Source organism: Eschscholzia californica, unplaced genomic scaffold (assembly GCF_041429995.1).
Source record: "Eschscholzia californica isolate CP2 unplaced genomic scaffold, dmEscCali1.0.p SCAF_5, whole genome shotgun sequence".
NCBI lineage: Eukaryota > Viridiplantae > Streptophyta > Magnoliopsida > Ranunculales > Papaveraceae > Eschscholzia > Eschscholzia californica.
The window spans coordinates 8,841,967-8,857,689 of NW_028238472.1; the positions used below are offsets into that span (position 1 = coordinate 8,841,967).

The 15,723-nt window shown below is 38.8% G+C and overlaps 1 protein-coding gene, 1 long non-coding RNA gene and 5 other non-coding genes across 8 annotated transcripts; all 7 read left to right on the forward strand.

Annotated features, from left to right (window-relative positions):
* The first annotated feature begins 2,258 nt into the window (after nucleotides 1-2,258).
* EXLB1 (expansin-like B1) lies at nucleotides 2,259-4,246 on the forward strand. Its single transcript, XM_086641381.1, has 5 exons — nucleotides 2,259-2,456; nucleotides 2,974-3,080; nucleotides 3,386-3,564; nucleotides 3,660-3,792; nucleotides 3,870-4,246. The coding sequence occupies exons 1-5, from the start codon at nucleotides 2,321-2,323 to the stop codon at nucleotides 4,056-4,058; spliced, it is 744 nt and encodes a 247-aa protein (XP_086497507.1). The 5' UTR covers nucleotides 2,259-2,320; the 3' UTR covers nucleotides 4,059-4,246.
* A 1,310-nt stretch (nucleotides 4,247-5,556) lies between these two features.
* On the forward strand, nucleotides 5,557-8,950 carry LOC147536822 (uncharacterized). Of its 2 annotated transcripts, XR_015226334.1 has the most exons (3): nucleotides 5,557-5,652; nucleotides 5,691-6,051; nucleotides 8,541-8,950. It is a non-coding gene; the product is annotated as an uncharacterized LOC147536822 (long non-coding RNA). The 2 variants fall into 2 exon arrangements; XR_015226333.1 differs by having other exon boundaries at nucleotides 5,557-6,051.
* On the forward strand, nucleotides 5,762-5,869 carry LOC147536823 (small nucleolar RNA Z107/R87). The gene has a single exon (XR_015226865.1). It is a non-coding gene; the product is annotated as a small nucleolar RNA Z107/R87 (small nucleolar RNA).
* Nucleotides 5,958-6,055, forward strand: LOC147536824 (small nucleolar RNA R30/Z108). The gene has a single exon (XR_015226860.1). It is a non-coding gene; the product is annotated as a small nucleolar RNA R30/Z108 (small nucleolar RNA).
* Nucleotides 6,116-6,205, forward strand: LOC147536825 (small nucleolar RNA snoR31). Its single transcript, XR_015226864.1, has one exon. It is a non-coding gene; the product is annotated as a small nucleolar RNA snoR31 (small nucleolar RNA).
* Nucleotides 6,259-6,354, forward strand: LOC147536826 (small nucleolar RNA snoR31/Z110/Z27). Its single transcript, XR_015226845.1, has one exon. It is a non-coding gene; the product is annotated as a small nucleolar RNA snoR31/Z110/Z27 (small nucleolar RNA).
* LOC147536827 (small nucleolar RNA snoR100) lies at nucleotides 6,461-6,578 on the forward strand. Its single transcript, XR_015226849.1, has one exon. It is a non-coding gene; the product is annotated as a small nucleolar RNA snoR100 (small nucleolar RNA).
* Nucleotides 8,951-15,723: the final 6,773 nt, after the last annotated feature.

A 15,723-nucleotide genomic window follows, 5' to 3' on the forward strand; every position in this document is an offset into this window, starting at 1 on the left:
GGTTGATGAAACAGCAAGCTTCTTGGATTTCGATGATGGCGATTCAGTGCTTGTTTTAGGGTTTTTCACCGTTTCATTTTAGGTAAAAACCCTGATTTACCTAAAATGTTAAAAGAAGAGAGAGAAAGTTGGGTAGGTAAAAACGAAAATCCCTATTAATAACTCATAAATTACGGATTCTTTCCGTTACAAAATCGCGTGGTTTTGGCAACAATAAGATTTCCTTCTTTACCTGATTAGGGGACACAAAAGTAAATCCTATAGGATTTATAAGGTCTTTTTGTCCATAGAGTAAAAGGACTAAATATCCATGTTTCACCAAGATTGGACCCTAAACCTTTTTTGATTTTTTTTTTGGTCTATATCCCAACGGACCCTTTTTTTAAACAATTATTGTAAATATTTGATTTGTGGTAGATGCTCACTACACTTTGATATTCACAATGACTTTTTTTTTTTAAGGACACAATGACTTGAATAGTCTATTATTATTGTGTTTTGGGAATTAGGCACGAGCTCCATTTTTATCATTTTTTGGGTTATAAGACAAGCCAAAATTCTCTTAGGTAAAAAACCAAAAACATTTTTTAAATGTTCTTCAAGTCCACCATCGCAACTCTATTGCAACCCTATTGCAACTAAATTGCAAGACACAATTCTATCGCAACCGAATTGCAAGACGAAATCCTGTCACACTTCTTTTGCAACTTTGTTGCATCGCAAACATGTCAGCTACCAATTGCAGCCAAACTAAATTCGTCTTAAACAGTCTCATCAATATCAAAGTCATCATCGAATCTGAACTAGATCTTGCGTTTATAACATATCTTATCTTCAAGTAAAGCTATGACAATCATGAACAACTTCATCATTAAAATTGAACTAGATCTTGCATTCTAATCAAGGACCACACCATCATCTTCGTCGTCGACATCATAACAGATCTCAACTGTATCCTTCAAAGCTCTAGTTTTAATGGTGTAACTACAGAGGAAAACTAAATTTTGGTGGATTTTTATTGGTAATTAACAAGTTATTAACAACTTTCTTTATAGCATAGATAAACTTTGTAATTCTTTTATTTGTATCTAACAATTGATTTCTAATTTTATGACGGTTGAGACTAAGTTGATTTCATACTAAATACGTGACGATAGCATGGATGTTAATCATCGATAAGAAATTTCGCTAAGTACATTGTGTATAATAAAGATATCTTTACACTCTACACAATCGGAGAAAGAGTTCTAAAAGAAATTTCGTACCGGACCTCTAAATTGTCAGTCAGGACACATCATGGAAGGATGTAGATTATGACCGATATAAAAGAAAACCATTCTTTCTTAGGAGACAAAACCAACTTGAATTCTGCTCCTGATCAAGTACTATTTATTACCTCATCTATGGATATACTTCATTGCTCCTATTTAATACGAGTAACTAGGTTGACCCAGAGCTACTTTTGGAGTTTCTAATTCATATTATAGCTTACCCAAGTTGCACAAGAATGGACTAAATTTGGTGGTGACACTAACTAATAAAAATACATTTTTAATAGAGTTCAATGGTTTTGGTCCAAACCTATAAGCTCTCTTATCCTTTACAATTGTGTTTATTGCTAGTCTTAGTGAATTGTAACCAAACTTTTCTTGGTCTTGGGTTTTTCTTTTTGACTTAAAAAACACCCGCGCAAAACAAAAGACCATATTAAAATGATGTAATCGAGTGACATACAATAAATAAAGGGTTGTAGATTCAAAAAATTTAGACGTATTATTGTATTAAAATACGGAAATGTTATATATGTTCATAAAAGTTTTTAACGAATTTTATACCGGAATGATGTACCATATTCTCTTTAAAAATTTGACCGAATCTGGATATTATTTTTATGGGTCGTTAATCTTTTACTGATTTTTCATCATTTCATGAATACCTATTTTTCAATAATCTTATTTGTTTTTAAATAACTTTCTTAATTATGTTGTAAAGGGGTCTGAATTTTTTTCTTTTAAGATGATAGGATTCACTTTTTGAAATTGGTCACTAGCAAGGCTGCTTAGTACTCTATTTCCTCTAAAAGGAATAATCAAGGGTGTCTCTTGATATCTAAACAAGTCTAGTCTATCCTTGGTGGCATCCTTAATGGAAGCAAATGTAAGCATCTACTCACCTACCTACCTCTCTCTTGCCCCACTCTTCCTTCCTCCCTCTCTCTCTAACCTCACTTATAAATATGGGGTTGTTTGTCTTCTCTCACTCACAACCTTCCCTCATTTCCTATCTAGCTACCTCTCTAGGTCTTAGTGTTTGAGTAGTCATGGTTTTCCCAATTCCCACTTTACTTGTTTTGTGTCTTGCAATGGTCTTCTTTCCTTTACTATGTAGTTCTCAAGATGCCTTTACTTGCTCTAGAGCAACTTTTTATGGTAGCCCTGATTGCTTAGGAACTCCAAGTATGTCTTTCTTTGTGTTTGTCTACTTAAGATATGCACACATGGTGTATATTTTTATTCGTTTTGTTATTATACTCGTGACCTTTCAATATTCAAACCTGATGTTATTTCAACAATGCTACTTGCCCTGACAAGGCAAATTTTACACATGACGTTTTCAATATTTTTATTCGTTCTTTATAACTAGTGGTGACCTTTTCAATATTTGAACTAGATGTTATTTCAACAATGCTACTTGGCTCGACAAGGCAAATTTTACACGTGACGTCAACATTTTGCCTTGTTCAGACCATTGAGACTAATTTTTGTCAGGCTAAAAGCATTTTCCTATTTTTGAACTTTGACGACTCTCACAATTTTTCACTTATACTTGACTATCCATACTTTTACTAACAACACGAGTTCTATGTCGTGTGTTGCTATTTCATTTAGCATAAATGTTTAGAATGTCTTATAATATGGTATTGAATTAACTCTGTTTTGTATTTATATTATTCTTATGCTAATGAAAATTCAGCCGGTGCGTGTGGATTTGGTGAATTCGGGAGAAATCTTAATGGTGGAGAGGTCGGAGCTGTCCATGGGCTATATCGCAACGGTACAGGGTGTGGTGCATGCTATCAGGTACTCGTTATGAGTATGCCAGGGTGATAGACTTATGATGTCTATCACATCCTTATAAAAATATCCCCATATCACAAGATTCTAAACCCTAGCAAAAGATTTAAACAGTATTTAACTTCTTTAGGTTTAAGGAAATATAAATATGATCACACGAAAAGCTCATACAGTAGTTGGTGATACAAAAGAAGCTTCACCTAACATTCCATTAGGGATTGATTAAACTAGTAATTAAGTCTATTTAATATTGATTAAGCAAATAATCAATTCCGTAATTGAGTTATTTTTTTTTATTAATGGTGGATTAGGTTAGGTGTACTATACCCTACCTATGCTCTCAAGATGGATTAACTATTGTGGTGACTGACCACGGTGAAGGCGATCATACTGACTTCATCCTTAGTCCACGTGGCTTCTCGAAACTGGCTAGTCCGAATCTGGCCCAAGATTTGATGGCATATGGTGTGGTAGATATCGAATATAGAAGGTAACTAACTCGGCGATGGAATAGCTAAACTATCTCAGGGTTTATGCACGCACGTGTTTTTCGATTATATCTCGTGTTTGTATTTTTGTTTGCAGGGTGTCATGTCAGTACCCAGGATATAACCTTATGTTCAAGGTTCATGCTCATAGTAGGTTTCCTCAATACCTAGCCCTTATAATCATTTACCAAGCTGGTAAAAAGGACATCACAGCCGTGGAAATATGGCAGGTAGGCCGTGTTAGTTGATCGACTCGTCCATTTTCCCTAGTAAAATATGAACTGTACTTACATGTGTTTGGGTGCAGGATGACTGTAAGCAATGGCGAGGTATGCGAAAAGCATATGGTGGATTATGGGACATGCCTAATCCACCGTGCGGTCCCCTTAAATTGAGGTTCCAAACCGATGGCCAAACATGGGTAGAAGTGATCAATGCAATTCCAAGTGATTGGAAGGCAGGGGTTGCCTATGATTCTTCCCTTCAACTTTCTTAAGTCTAGGGTTTCATATTAGAAGGACATGCTTTATTGCAGTGGTAGTGGTAGTAGTAGTACTAGTAGATGATGTTGTTTATACCTCTATTAAGTATTGTGGGTTGATGGTACTAAATTATTATGGTTTTGTGTACTTAGTTTTATACTTTTATTAGAGAATAAAAGGAGATATCTTGTGTTTGTGTCTATGAATTGATGGTGTGTTTGGATGGCGGAATCATGAATCCGCGGATTCATGAGTCCTTGGGATTCATGACTCCACGGATTCATGAATCCTAGTAATATTTTTTGGCTTGTTTGGCAACTAAGAATCCTATGATTTATTATTATTTGAGTATTTTTAAACGTCTTTAGAAAAATATGATTTTTGAAAAAAATAATGATTTTGAAAAAAAATAATGATTTTGTAGAAGGATATATTCTTTTGTTGATTTTAAGTTTGAAATTTAGGTTCATTAATCCAAAATCCTAGCAAATCCTAGGGGGTAGGGTGGGATTTTGGTCCAATACAAATTTTGGAATTAGGAATCCTTAGGATTCAAGAGTCCTAGGATTCTTGGTAGCCAAACAGACCAAGGATTCATGATTCCTACCAAATTCCACTTTTGATAGGAATCCTACTTAAGAATCCTGCAACCAAACACACCATGAGAGTATTATTCATAAACGATCTACTCTAAATACAACTTCAGTAGTGTTAAATGAGGAAATGTTTTTTCTTAGTAAACAACCGATGTGAATGATATTCTCCCTCGTTGAGACACATGTGCGTTACCACCCAACCAATGTGTGGGTTCACCAGTTAGGTGGAACTTATTTACTAACCTAGTCCACGATAAATTGACGATTAAATTGATTCACCCTTAACCTTAAACTCTAAACCCTAAAATGTATATATCTTACGTCGAAATTACACCTGATTTGACTCATACTGTGTCACAAAAAATTAGTTAGGTTCGTATGAACACGCTCAAACAATTTACAGCTTAGTATAATAATCATTTGTGAGGAGTACCTAAAGGATTGAACAATAACTTTCGGTACTTCGGCCATACTAGTTCTTCATTTGCGAGGAGGATGATACATGTACGGTCCCACATGACCGCCTCATATAAGACGCTCATGTCGGGGGTATAAAAGTCATTTTCGCATTTGAAACAATCTTTGATGTCTCCAAGGGTGCTCTCAGCTTCCCCATGCCAAAATTTCAAGAGTTTTAGGTGACAGGAAATTGTCAGGGTAATTTTAAAAGCACCTACATTTTTTCAGTTAAAGTTTTAAAGGCACCCTACAACTTTAAAAGCTCTTTTAAAGCTTATGAGAGGCGCCTATAAAGTTTTCCATGATAATATAGCGGGGGTTGGCAGAAATGGGGCGCCTACAGAGCTTCTCTTCGAAGAGAAAGTGATAACGAAACTGCGCAAAATGAGGACAAAGAAACCCTAATTAGGTTGAATAGCATCCCTATAAATAAACAGTTGCTCTCCTCATCTATCACAAGCTCTATTCCATCTTCATTACCTCTTCTTCGTTTTAGGGTTCCATTTTATTGATATTATAGTTTAGATCTTTGTTTACATTCAAAAATCACATAGTTCTTTCTATTTCCATTGATTTTGTTCATAAAATCAGTTTTTTTTTTGTTATATCTAAATGTTTTGTTTTAGAGAACTAGGGTTTTGATTTGAGAGCGAACCAGGAAAGATTGTGGTGATGACTCCATAAAATTCAAGCTCAACAGACCGGAATGCAGTTTTTCTCTCTTTAGAGATTAAATTTGCGTGTCGATAAACCCGCTGAACTGAGCAATCTTTCTCTCTCTCTTCAACTCTAAATCCAATTATCTTTACAAAATTTATAATTTTTTTCAGTGGTTTGTTCAATCTATTGGGGAAATTTAAAGGTTACGATGAGGATAATAAGCTCCCTCTTCTGATTTAAAGTTGAGGACAATCGCCGGCAGAATCGAACCTAATATTATCGCCACTACTGAGTAATCTAATTTTCCCCTAAATTTGTTGCTTAATTCCAAATTCTTTGTTTAATTCAATTTGATTATGATGGTGATGAAGCATAAATAACTATAATCCAACACTTGATCTGAGGATTAATTTCCAAGTGATGTTTAGTTTAGCTTCTGAATCTATATTTACTTATATATATATTGAGTATTCTAGGGTTAGGGTTTTATATATTGAGTATTATCATATGATGAAATTGAAAGTATTATCTTAGGACACCTTCCTACACAGTTTTAACTGTGGATGAGAAAAACATTTCTATTTCTGATGATGATTAAAAGTTCAATCCTTTTTAACCATTTAACTTTTATAAATTAGGGCTAGAAAACTATGTCTTTGTTTGGAGTCGTGGACAATAAGCCGATGCTCTGGATTAATTGAGCATGAAGGAAGCATGGTTATGTCCACGAAAATTAAATAAGTGGGTACTAATGTCTGCCTCTTCTAATTGCCATTCTTTGGCTCTTGATTTTGTTGGCCTGGAAATATACCCAAATTTCTCCCATTTCCTTTTTCATTTTTACATATTCTTTTTGTGTAGGATTTTCAAATCATATATTACTTGATTTTGTTGTGGTGTTGGTTGATGAAATTAGTGATGGTGGTTCTCGGAGATATGAAACAAGAGGAGAGGATGAAGATAAAAGGAAATAGAAGAACTTGAAGAAAAATAAAACAAATGAAACCAGAGACTTAAAGAAAGGTTCATTTAGAAAAAAAAAATTTGTTTAAATGAGGAAAATAAAAAGAGAGATATTTGAAATATTAAATAAGATCACGTTGAGAAGATAATGGGGTTTGTATAGGTGTGGCAATGAACTAAAACCCCATAGCAATAAAATCTTAAATCCGACTGTGGGTAAACCTGTTGAATCTAACAAACAATTCTAAAAAAACACACAAATACATAAGAGCATCTCCAAACGTCCAACCTCTATATTGGCATAATCTCTATATTTTCACTCCTTAAATAGAGATTTACTCCAAACGCAAAACACTATTCAAGTCTTTATATTGGCATCTTTGTTATTTTATTAGTTTTAAATTTATAACTTATTATTTTTATTACTTTATAACTTCTAAAATTTGATAAATTAAATATAATTAATATAGATTGTATATAAAAATATTATATTAAAAAATACATATAATATTAGAGATATTACAATGCGTACGTTACTACAAATCTTAGAGATATTACAATGTGTACATTACTACAAATTACGAAAATATAAACTAATATTGTTACGTAATAACTACTCCATGATATAATAACTGCGTGCATTATAATGAATAACATGATCGTAGAGGATGAACGTGAAAAGGATTTTGACCATATTTATGAAACACTTGGTCCGGATGATGATATACAAGAAGACGACACTGAAAGTTTTCCACAGTTCCTATCTCGACATAAAAAAATTAAAGATAAAGAGGGTCATTACGCGTTAAGAAATGCTTTGGTTGAGCATTTATGGGCAAGACGGGGTGATACTCCGTCTTAGAAAAATGATTAAATTCTACGAAACGATATGATCTTATTTATTATATAATTTTGTATTTTGTTGCGCATTTTATGTTTATTAATAAAATTTTAATTATGGCCATTTATAATTATATAATTAATTAAATAGTATTATTAGTTTACTAGAATACAAAAGTAATAGGACACAAGTGTCAATTCATAAAAGATATTAAGGACTCAAGTATAAATTTTATGACAACCAAGGGCCAAAAATCTATTATGTCAAATCAGCTCTATAATATAAAGAAGTGAATAGTGAGCCTTCACATGTGAAGGCTCACTATTCACCATTCTCTACATTATAGAGAAGTAGAGGAGCCTTTGGAGCTCCAAAATCTCTATTTATGAAGAAATAGAGCACGTTTGGAGATGCTCTAAATGGGTCCAATGACGGATGTAACGAATAATAATAAGCGAACACAAAATCGTCCGAAGGGTCAATCAATCACACAGACATACCAACAAACAGACGGGTGTGGGCGATACTATAAACTTGTCTGCTATCCGCGTTTGTCCGCTATATACTTACAGGATGTAGGGCTGACCTAAGCCCAAATCCACCAAAGTGGTGATTAAATGATTAGTTGGTTAATCAATTTGAACATCAATAATGACTTTGAATGTTAATCAAAATCCTAATAAATTTGAAATCTGAACTTGTATTGTTATTCTTGGTTTTATGATTATGATATGTAGAGAAAAGGTTTTATTGCCTTCTAGATGTCCTCATCAAATGTAAAATGCATATTTTGACTCTTATTTCTTAGGAACTTTTCTATAGTTAAGGTTGTTTAGGTTCCAGCTGTTACCTGTATGTAGCTTTTTTTTTAAATCAAGATGGATGTGGCTATAGACTTGCTAATGTTTCTATTTTGATCGAGTTGTTCATTCAATTTTGTTATACTTATAAATCTGTATTATGTTATACTTTTGTAGTTTATGAAGAGAAGATCTTATCCGCAGATACCTTGTTTTTGTGGAGCTAGCGACATAAGACGTCTAGAACAGTGAGAAATCAAGGGGGAAAGCGCTACAAGTGTCCAGTAGGTAAAGAACATCCAAATGACTTCATATGGGCCAGAGCGGTTCGTTCGGAGAGCTCCCAATCTACGGCTCCTGCAAATTCGACAAGATTGATAGAAGAAGTGGTAACCTCAATGCTGAAAAAGATCGAGTTAACGAAAATAAAAGATTTATTAGCCAATGTAGTGTTTTTGTTGCAAGTTTTAGTAGTTATTCAAGCTTTAGCCATGTTCAAATATGTTGTATTAGAACAAGGTTTCATGTTGTATTAGAACAAGATTTGTGGTGTTATCTAATACATTTCTTTGTTGTACTCTTTATCATATAGATCATCATTCTTATATTATAGTCACTTTTTTATGAAATTATTGTTATTATAGTCTCTTTATCATATACTTTTCTTTGCAGCAGTTAAGTAGTAGAAGCAGTAACTAAAATGATTTGCTCTCCTTGATACAGTAATCCCAATAATACAGTATAAGCAGTGAAGTAGTAGTAGAAGCAGTTAAGTAGTAGAAGTAATAGAAGCAGTGCAGTAGTAGTAGTAGAAGCAGTTAAGTAGTAGAAGTAATAGAAGCAGTGAAGTAGTAGTAGAAGCTGTTAATTAAGTAGTAGAAGTAATAGAAACAGTAATGCCAATAAATAATTCAGTAAGAAGTAGTTAAGTAGTAGTAGAAGCATTTAAGTAGTAGTAGTAGAAAAAGTAATGTCTCGGTTTCAAATGCCAATAATACAGTAATACAGAAGTAGTGATTTCATAAACAAAATAACTTTTGTTTAAGTTTCAAATGCCAATAATACAGTAGAAACAGTAATGTCTCAGTTTTAACTGCCAATAATACAGTAATGATTTCCTTTCCTTGTTAAACAAAATGCTGGAACAGAAGTAGTAGAAGCAGCAGTAAAGTAATGTGTAAGTTTCATAAACAAAATAACTTCTGTTCAAATATAACTAAAATGCCAATAATACACCATTATAACAATAACAGTAGTCTATGATTTCCTCTCCTTGACTCATCTTGCTTGGATGATTCACCTGACACATAGAAAATATTAGATTTAGGTGCTGTTTGTTTTTCTATTTTTTCAGATCTGAAATCTGAATTGGAACCCCAATTCAGATTTCAGATGTTTGTTTTTAAATTTAAGGAAATCTGAAAATTTAACGGAATTGGGTTGTGTCTGAATGGGCTGAAAAATAGCCCACATATTTCAGACTTCAAAACAAGTCTGAAATACAAGTCAAATGTCTGAAATTTGTTAAAAGACCTTTCTCCCTAGTGATTTAATCTTTTGTCCCATATTCAAAATTTCACCTCCGGCAAAACCACCATCACCACCACGGGAAAAACCTCCATCACCACCGGAAAAATCTTCACTGTCACCAACACCACCTACTAAACCAGAAACATCAGACCATAACACGACGAACAAAACCACCACCAGACCACACCATTATCGGAAACCTGACCACCAACACAACAACAAGACCACCACACCGGATCTGGCGAGGTTTTGGATTTCCCAAGCTTCTGTTAGGGAGAGAGAACGAGATGTCACAGCCCACATGATTGGAGCACAAAACAGCAGCTAAGTGGGCCGGACAGCAGCTACCAGAGAGCACCACAAACAGCCCAGACAGCAGCTTCCTTAGCAGCCCAAACAGCACACATGTTCCGGGCTGCATTGTACATAGTTGGAGCATCTCTTTGGCCCAGCCCAAGGGGAATTCTAGAGATGGCATGGAGATATTTTGAGAGAGTTTTCTAGAGATACTTGGAGCCTAAGTAACCTTGAGATTTCCATAGCCATTAGATGGGTTACATGTGGGTGAATCCCAGCCGTCCATTGTATATAGGAACTAGTATAAATAGGGGATCACCCCTCATTTGTAAAGCATCCAAGTAAGGATTCAAAGCAATAGTGTGAGAGTTGAGTGACTTGGGAAACGTGCCCAAAAGCCTTCTTGTATACAAAGAGTTCTTAGTAATAAAGATCAAAGTTCTCTTTAGTTGGTGCACACTTTGGAAGCTTATCTTTCTTGGGTCTTTGCCTATTTAGTCAAGGTTACTTAGGCATTTGGGAAGGTTAAGGCTTAGACTTGTACTTAGGAGGAAGCTAAGTCAAGTGCCGCACGGTGCTAAAGTAGGAGCGAAAACTTTACCCCGTGACAGTTGGTATCAGAGCCACGTCGGAACTATGTCGAGCGAAGTGGAAAACGTTACTCTGCCAGAGCCAAGAAAGGAAGACGGTCCAAGACCAAGGGTGGTAAGTCTGCTAGAGAGAAGTCTGCAGAAAGGGACGCTTCCATAGAGGCAAGGTTGGAGCAACTAGAGACCAAGTTTGACATGTTGCTGGGACGTGTCGAGAAGGTTGAAGAATCCTTTCCTGACCTCAGTGAGGGGGTAGAAAAGGTTATGGGAAGTCAGAATGAGGCTATATCCAATCTTGAAAAGTCCGTAGAGACTACCGTGGAGGTGCTCAAGAGGGAGATGGCAGCTATAGCCAGACCTTCCACTGCGGTCGAGAGGATGCATGCCCAGTTTGAGGAGTTCAAGACCCGGATTGCTCTACTAGAGAAAGCCGTGGCGAATGGTACAGGACCCTCAACTAGAGATGGACCAAGGGTCAAGGTGCCTGACCCTGAGAGCTTCACTGGAGCAAGGAATGCCAAGGAGGTTGACAACTTCATATGGCATATGGAGCAGTACTTCAAGGCTATCTACCTTGAAGACCCAGAATCCATGGTGACCACAACAGCCATGTACCTGAAAGGAGATGCCTAAACATGGTGGTGACGCAAATCAGGCGAAGTCGAGAAGGGACTCTGCAGGATGGACTCTTGGGAAGACTTCAAAAAGGAATTCAAAGCGCAATTCTTCCCGGAGAATGTTGAGTATCGAGCCCGTGATAGGCTGATGAATCTCAAGCATACAGGTAGCATCACCGACTATGTTAAACAATTTAATGCCCTTATGCTTGATATAACCCACATGACCGACGAAGACCGACTTTACTTCTTTCTCCATGGTCTCAAACCCTGGGCTGCAACCGAGCTACGTAGAAGAGGGGTTGAAGACCTACCCACCGCCCTTTGTACTGTAGAGAAGCTTGATGACTATACGTATAGGTCTGACCAAAGTACCAAGACCAAACCATCTAAGGGCAACCAGGGCAAAAGTGGGGGAGAAAGCAAGCAACCACCGAGGGACACCCGTAGAGATGCCCCTAAGGAGGGTCAGAAGGGCCCGAGGGACTGGAAGGGCAAGTGGAAGACGACAACCCGTCCAAAGAAATGCTTCCTATGCGCAGGAGACTACATGTCATACGAATGTCCAATGAGAGCTAAACTCAATTCTCTCCTGACCGAACCTGATGAGAGCCAAGAAGAGCCACATATGGGTTCCATTAGTCTTAATGCTCTCAAGGGAACCCAACCCACCAAACTCAGGAAAGGAAGGAGCCTTATGTATGTTGACATCCTACTTGGTGGGAAAGCTACTAGGGCCATGACCGATTGTGGAGCCACAGATAATTTCATAGTCCCAGATGAGGCTAGAAGATTGGGACTTAAGTATGAAGGAGACGCGAGTAAGATGAAGGCGATGAACTCGCCTCCTAAGACCGTGCATGGAGTAGCACGGAACGTACCACTAAAGATTGGCACCTGGAGTGGTACTGTGGACTTCATGGTAGCAGACGTGGATGACTTCAAGGTTGTCCTTGGGTTGGATTTCATGGAGCATGCCAAAGCAACCATTAGCCCTTACTTGAATGTTGTCAGCATCCATGATGAGAAGTCACCATGTATGGTACCTGCCGTTCGGGCAAAGGCAAAGGGAGGATCTCTTTCAGCTATACAGCTTAACAGGGGACTTGCCAAAGGAGAAGAGACATTCCTTGCCACACTTAAAGGAAACCTGATGGGGCAGAAGGACCAGTCCCTATTGAAGTTCAAGCTGTCCTTGAGGAGTACAAGGACATTATGCCAGATGAGCTGCCAAAGAAGCTTCCACCAAGGAGAGAGGTGGACCATGAGATCGAGTTGGAGCCGGGGTCCAAGCCGCCTGCCTTGGCCCCTTACAGGATGGCACCTCCTGAGTTGGCAGAGCTGAGGAAGCAACTCAGGGAGCTACTTGATGCAGGATTCATCCAACCTTCCAAATCACCTTATGGGGCGCCAGTGCTCTTTCAAAAGAAACACGATGGGAGTCTACGTCTATGCATCGACTACCGAGCCCTGAACAAGGTGACAGTAAAGAACAAATACCCTATCCCTCGGGTGGAGGACTTGTTTGATCAATTAGGTGGTGCGAGGATCTTCTCAAAGCTAGACTTGAGGTCAGGCTACTATCAGGTACGAATAGCCGAAGGAGATGAGCCCAAGAACACTTGTGTCACCAGGTATGGAGCTTATGAATTTCTAGTTATGCCCTTTGGTTTAACAAATGCTCCTGCCACATTCTGCACCCTCATGAACAAGGTATTCCATCCTTACTTAGACAAATTCGTAGTTGTTTACCTTGATGATATAGTAATATATAGTCATACCATGGAGGAGCACCTTAAACACCTACGAATTGTCTTTCAAGTACTAAGGGAGAACTCTCTCTATGTCAAAAGAGAGAAGTGTTCCTTTGCTTCCACCAAGGTTGCCTTCCTTGGTCATTGGATAGGAGAAGGGAAAATATGGATGGATGAGAAGAAAATACAAGCCATTCAAGGTTGGGAGGAGCCAACCAAAGTGACCCAACTAAGGTCCTTCTTGGGGCTTGTTAACTATTACCGGCGGTTCATCGAGGGATATTCCAAAAGAGCTGCCCCACTCACTGATCTTCTGAAGAAGAATCAAGCTTGGCGGTGGACTGATAAATGCCAAGCTGCCTTTGATGATCTAAAGCAAGCTGTTATGAAAGAGCCCGTACTTAGCTTGCCAGATCATACTAGACCTTACGAGGTTTATACAGATGCTTCTGACTTTGCTATTGGAGGTGTTCTTATGCAGGAGGGTCATCCCATTGCATATGAAAGTCGGAAGCTTAACGATACGGAGCGGCGCTACACGGTCCAAGAGAAAGAGATGACAGCGGTGGTGCACTGCTTAAGGACTTGGAGGCACTATCTTCTGGGCAACTTCTTCACAGTGTACACTGACAATGTTGCCACAAGCTACTTCCAGACCCAGAAGAAATTAAGTCCTAAGCAAGCAAGGTGGCAAGACTTTCTGGCCGAGTTTGACATGAAGATGGAATATAAGCCAGGCCGCACCAACCATGTTGCTGATGCACTAAGTCGAAAGGCAGAGCTAACATCCTCAAGGCTTTGTGCAATAGTCAGTCAACCCGACACTTTATACTTGGACCGGATACGAGAGGGACTTCAACATGACTCCCACGCACAGAAGCTAATGCAGGCCGCTCGTGAAAGGAAGACCAAGAAGTTCTGGGTAGATAATGGTCTTCTCTTTGCAAAAAGGAACAGGCTTTATGTGCCAAAGTACGGGGATCTCCGTCGGACACTCCTAAGGGAATGTCATGATACCAGGTGGGCAGGACATCCAGGCCAGAGGAGGACTATGGCATTGCTCGAGCTGAGGTACTATTGGCCAAAGATGATGGAGGATGTGGAATCCTATGTGAGAACCTGCCTCATATGCCAACAGGATAAAGTGGAGCAGAAGAAGGCAGCAGGACTATTAAAGCCACTTCCTATAACAGAGAAGCCTTGGGCAAGTGTCTCTTTGGACTTCATTTCTGCCTTACCCAAAGTTGATGGGTTAAGTTCCATACTTGTGATGGTTGACAGGTTCACCAAGTATGCTACCTTCATCGCTGCACCTACCGACTGCACTGCCGAACAAGCCGCAAGGTTATTTGTAAAGCATGTAGTCAAGTATTGGGGTATACCTGCCAACATTGTTAGTGATCGGGACCCAAGGTTCACTGGCAAATTTTGGACGGAGATATTCAAGTTACTTGGGTCGGAGCTAACTTTCTCTACGAGCTTCCACCCTCAGACAGATGGGCAGACGGAACGGGTCAATGCACTCTTAGAGCTATACTTAAGGCACTTCGTCACAGCCAACCAAAGGAATTGGGTGGAGCTCCTAGACATTGCCCAGTTTTGCTATAATCTGCAGAAGAGTGAATCAACTGGGCATAGTCCGTTTGAGTTGGCTATAGGCCAACAACCACTTACCCCACTTACTCTTGCAGGTGGGTATAAGGGTGCAAGCCCGGCAGCCTTCCAGGTTGCCAAAGGATGGCAAGAGGAGCTTGACGTTGCCAGATCTTACTTAGAGAAGGCCGCCAAGAAGATGAAGAAATACGCTGATCAAAAGAGGCGTCCTTTGGAGTTCCAGGTTGGAGACTTGGTGATGCTCAAGTTCAACCAAAATCAGTTCAAGTCCCTTCGAAGGGTGCACAAGGGGCTGATCAGGAGGTATGAGGGACCATTCCCCATACTTAAGAAGGTCGGGAAGGCATCTTACAGGTTAGAACTTCCAGCACATCTCAAAATCCATCCCGTCTTTCATGTAAGCTGCCTCAAGCCTTATCATGCGGATCCAGAAGATGCAACCAGAGGCCAGAGCAGCAGAGCACCTGTGACAATGACTACCTCCTTTGACAAAGAGGTAGAAAGCATCGAGTCCCATCGGTGGGTTTCCAGAGCAGGACGCGTCTATAAGGAGTACTTAGTGCGATGGAAGGGGTTACCAGACAGTGAAGCAAGCTGGGAGCATGAAGACACCTTATGGAAACATAGGGATCTTATCGCCAAGTACCATGAGGAGACCGCAACGAGGACGTCTGCGGCTTAAGTGGGGGAGAATGTCACAACCCACATGATTGGAGCACAAAACAGCAGCTAAGTGGGCCGGACAGCAGCTACCAGAGAGCACCACAAACAGCCCAGACAGCAGCTTCTTTAGCAGCCCAAACAGCACACATGTTCCGGGCTGCATTGTACATAGTTGGAGCATCTCTTTGGCCCAGCCCAAGGGGAATTCTAGAGATGGCATGGAGATATTTTGAGAGAGTTTTCTAGAGATACTTGGAGCCCAAGTAACCTAGAGATTTCCATAGCCATTAGATGG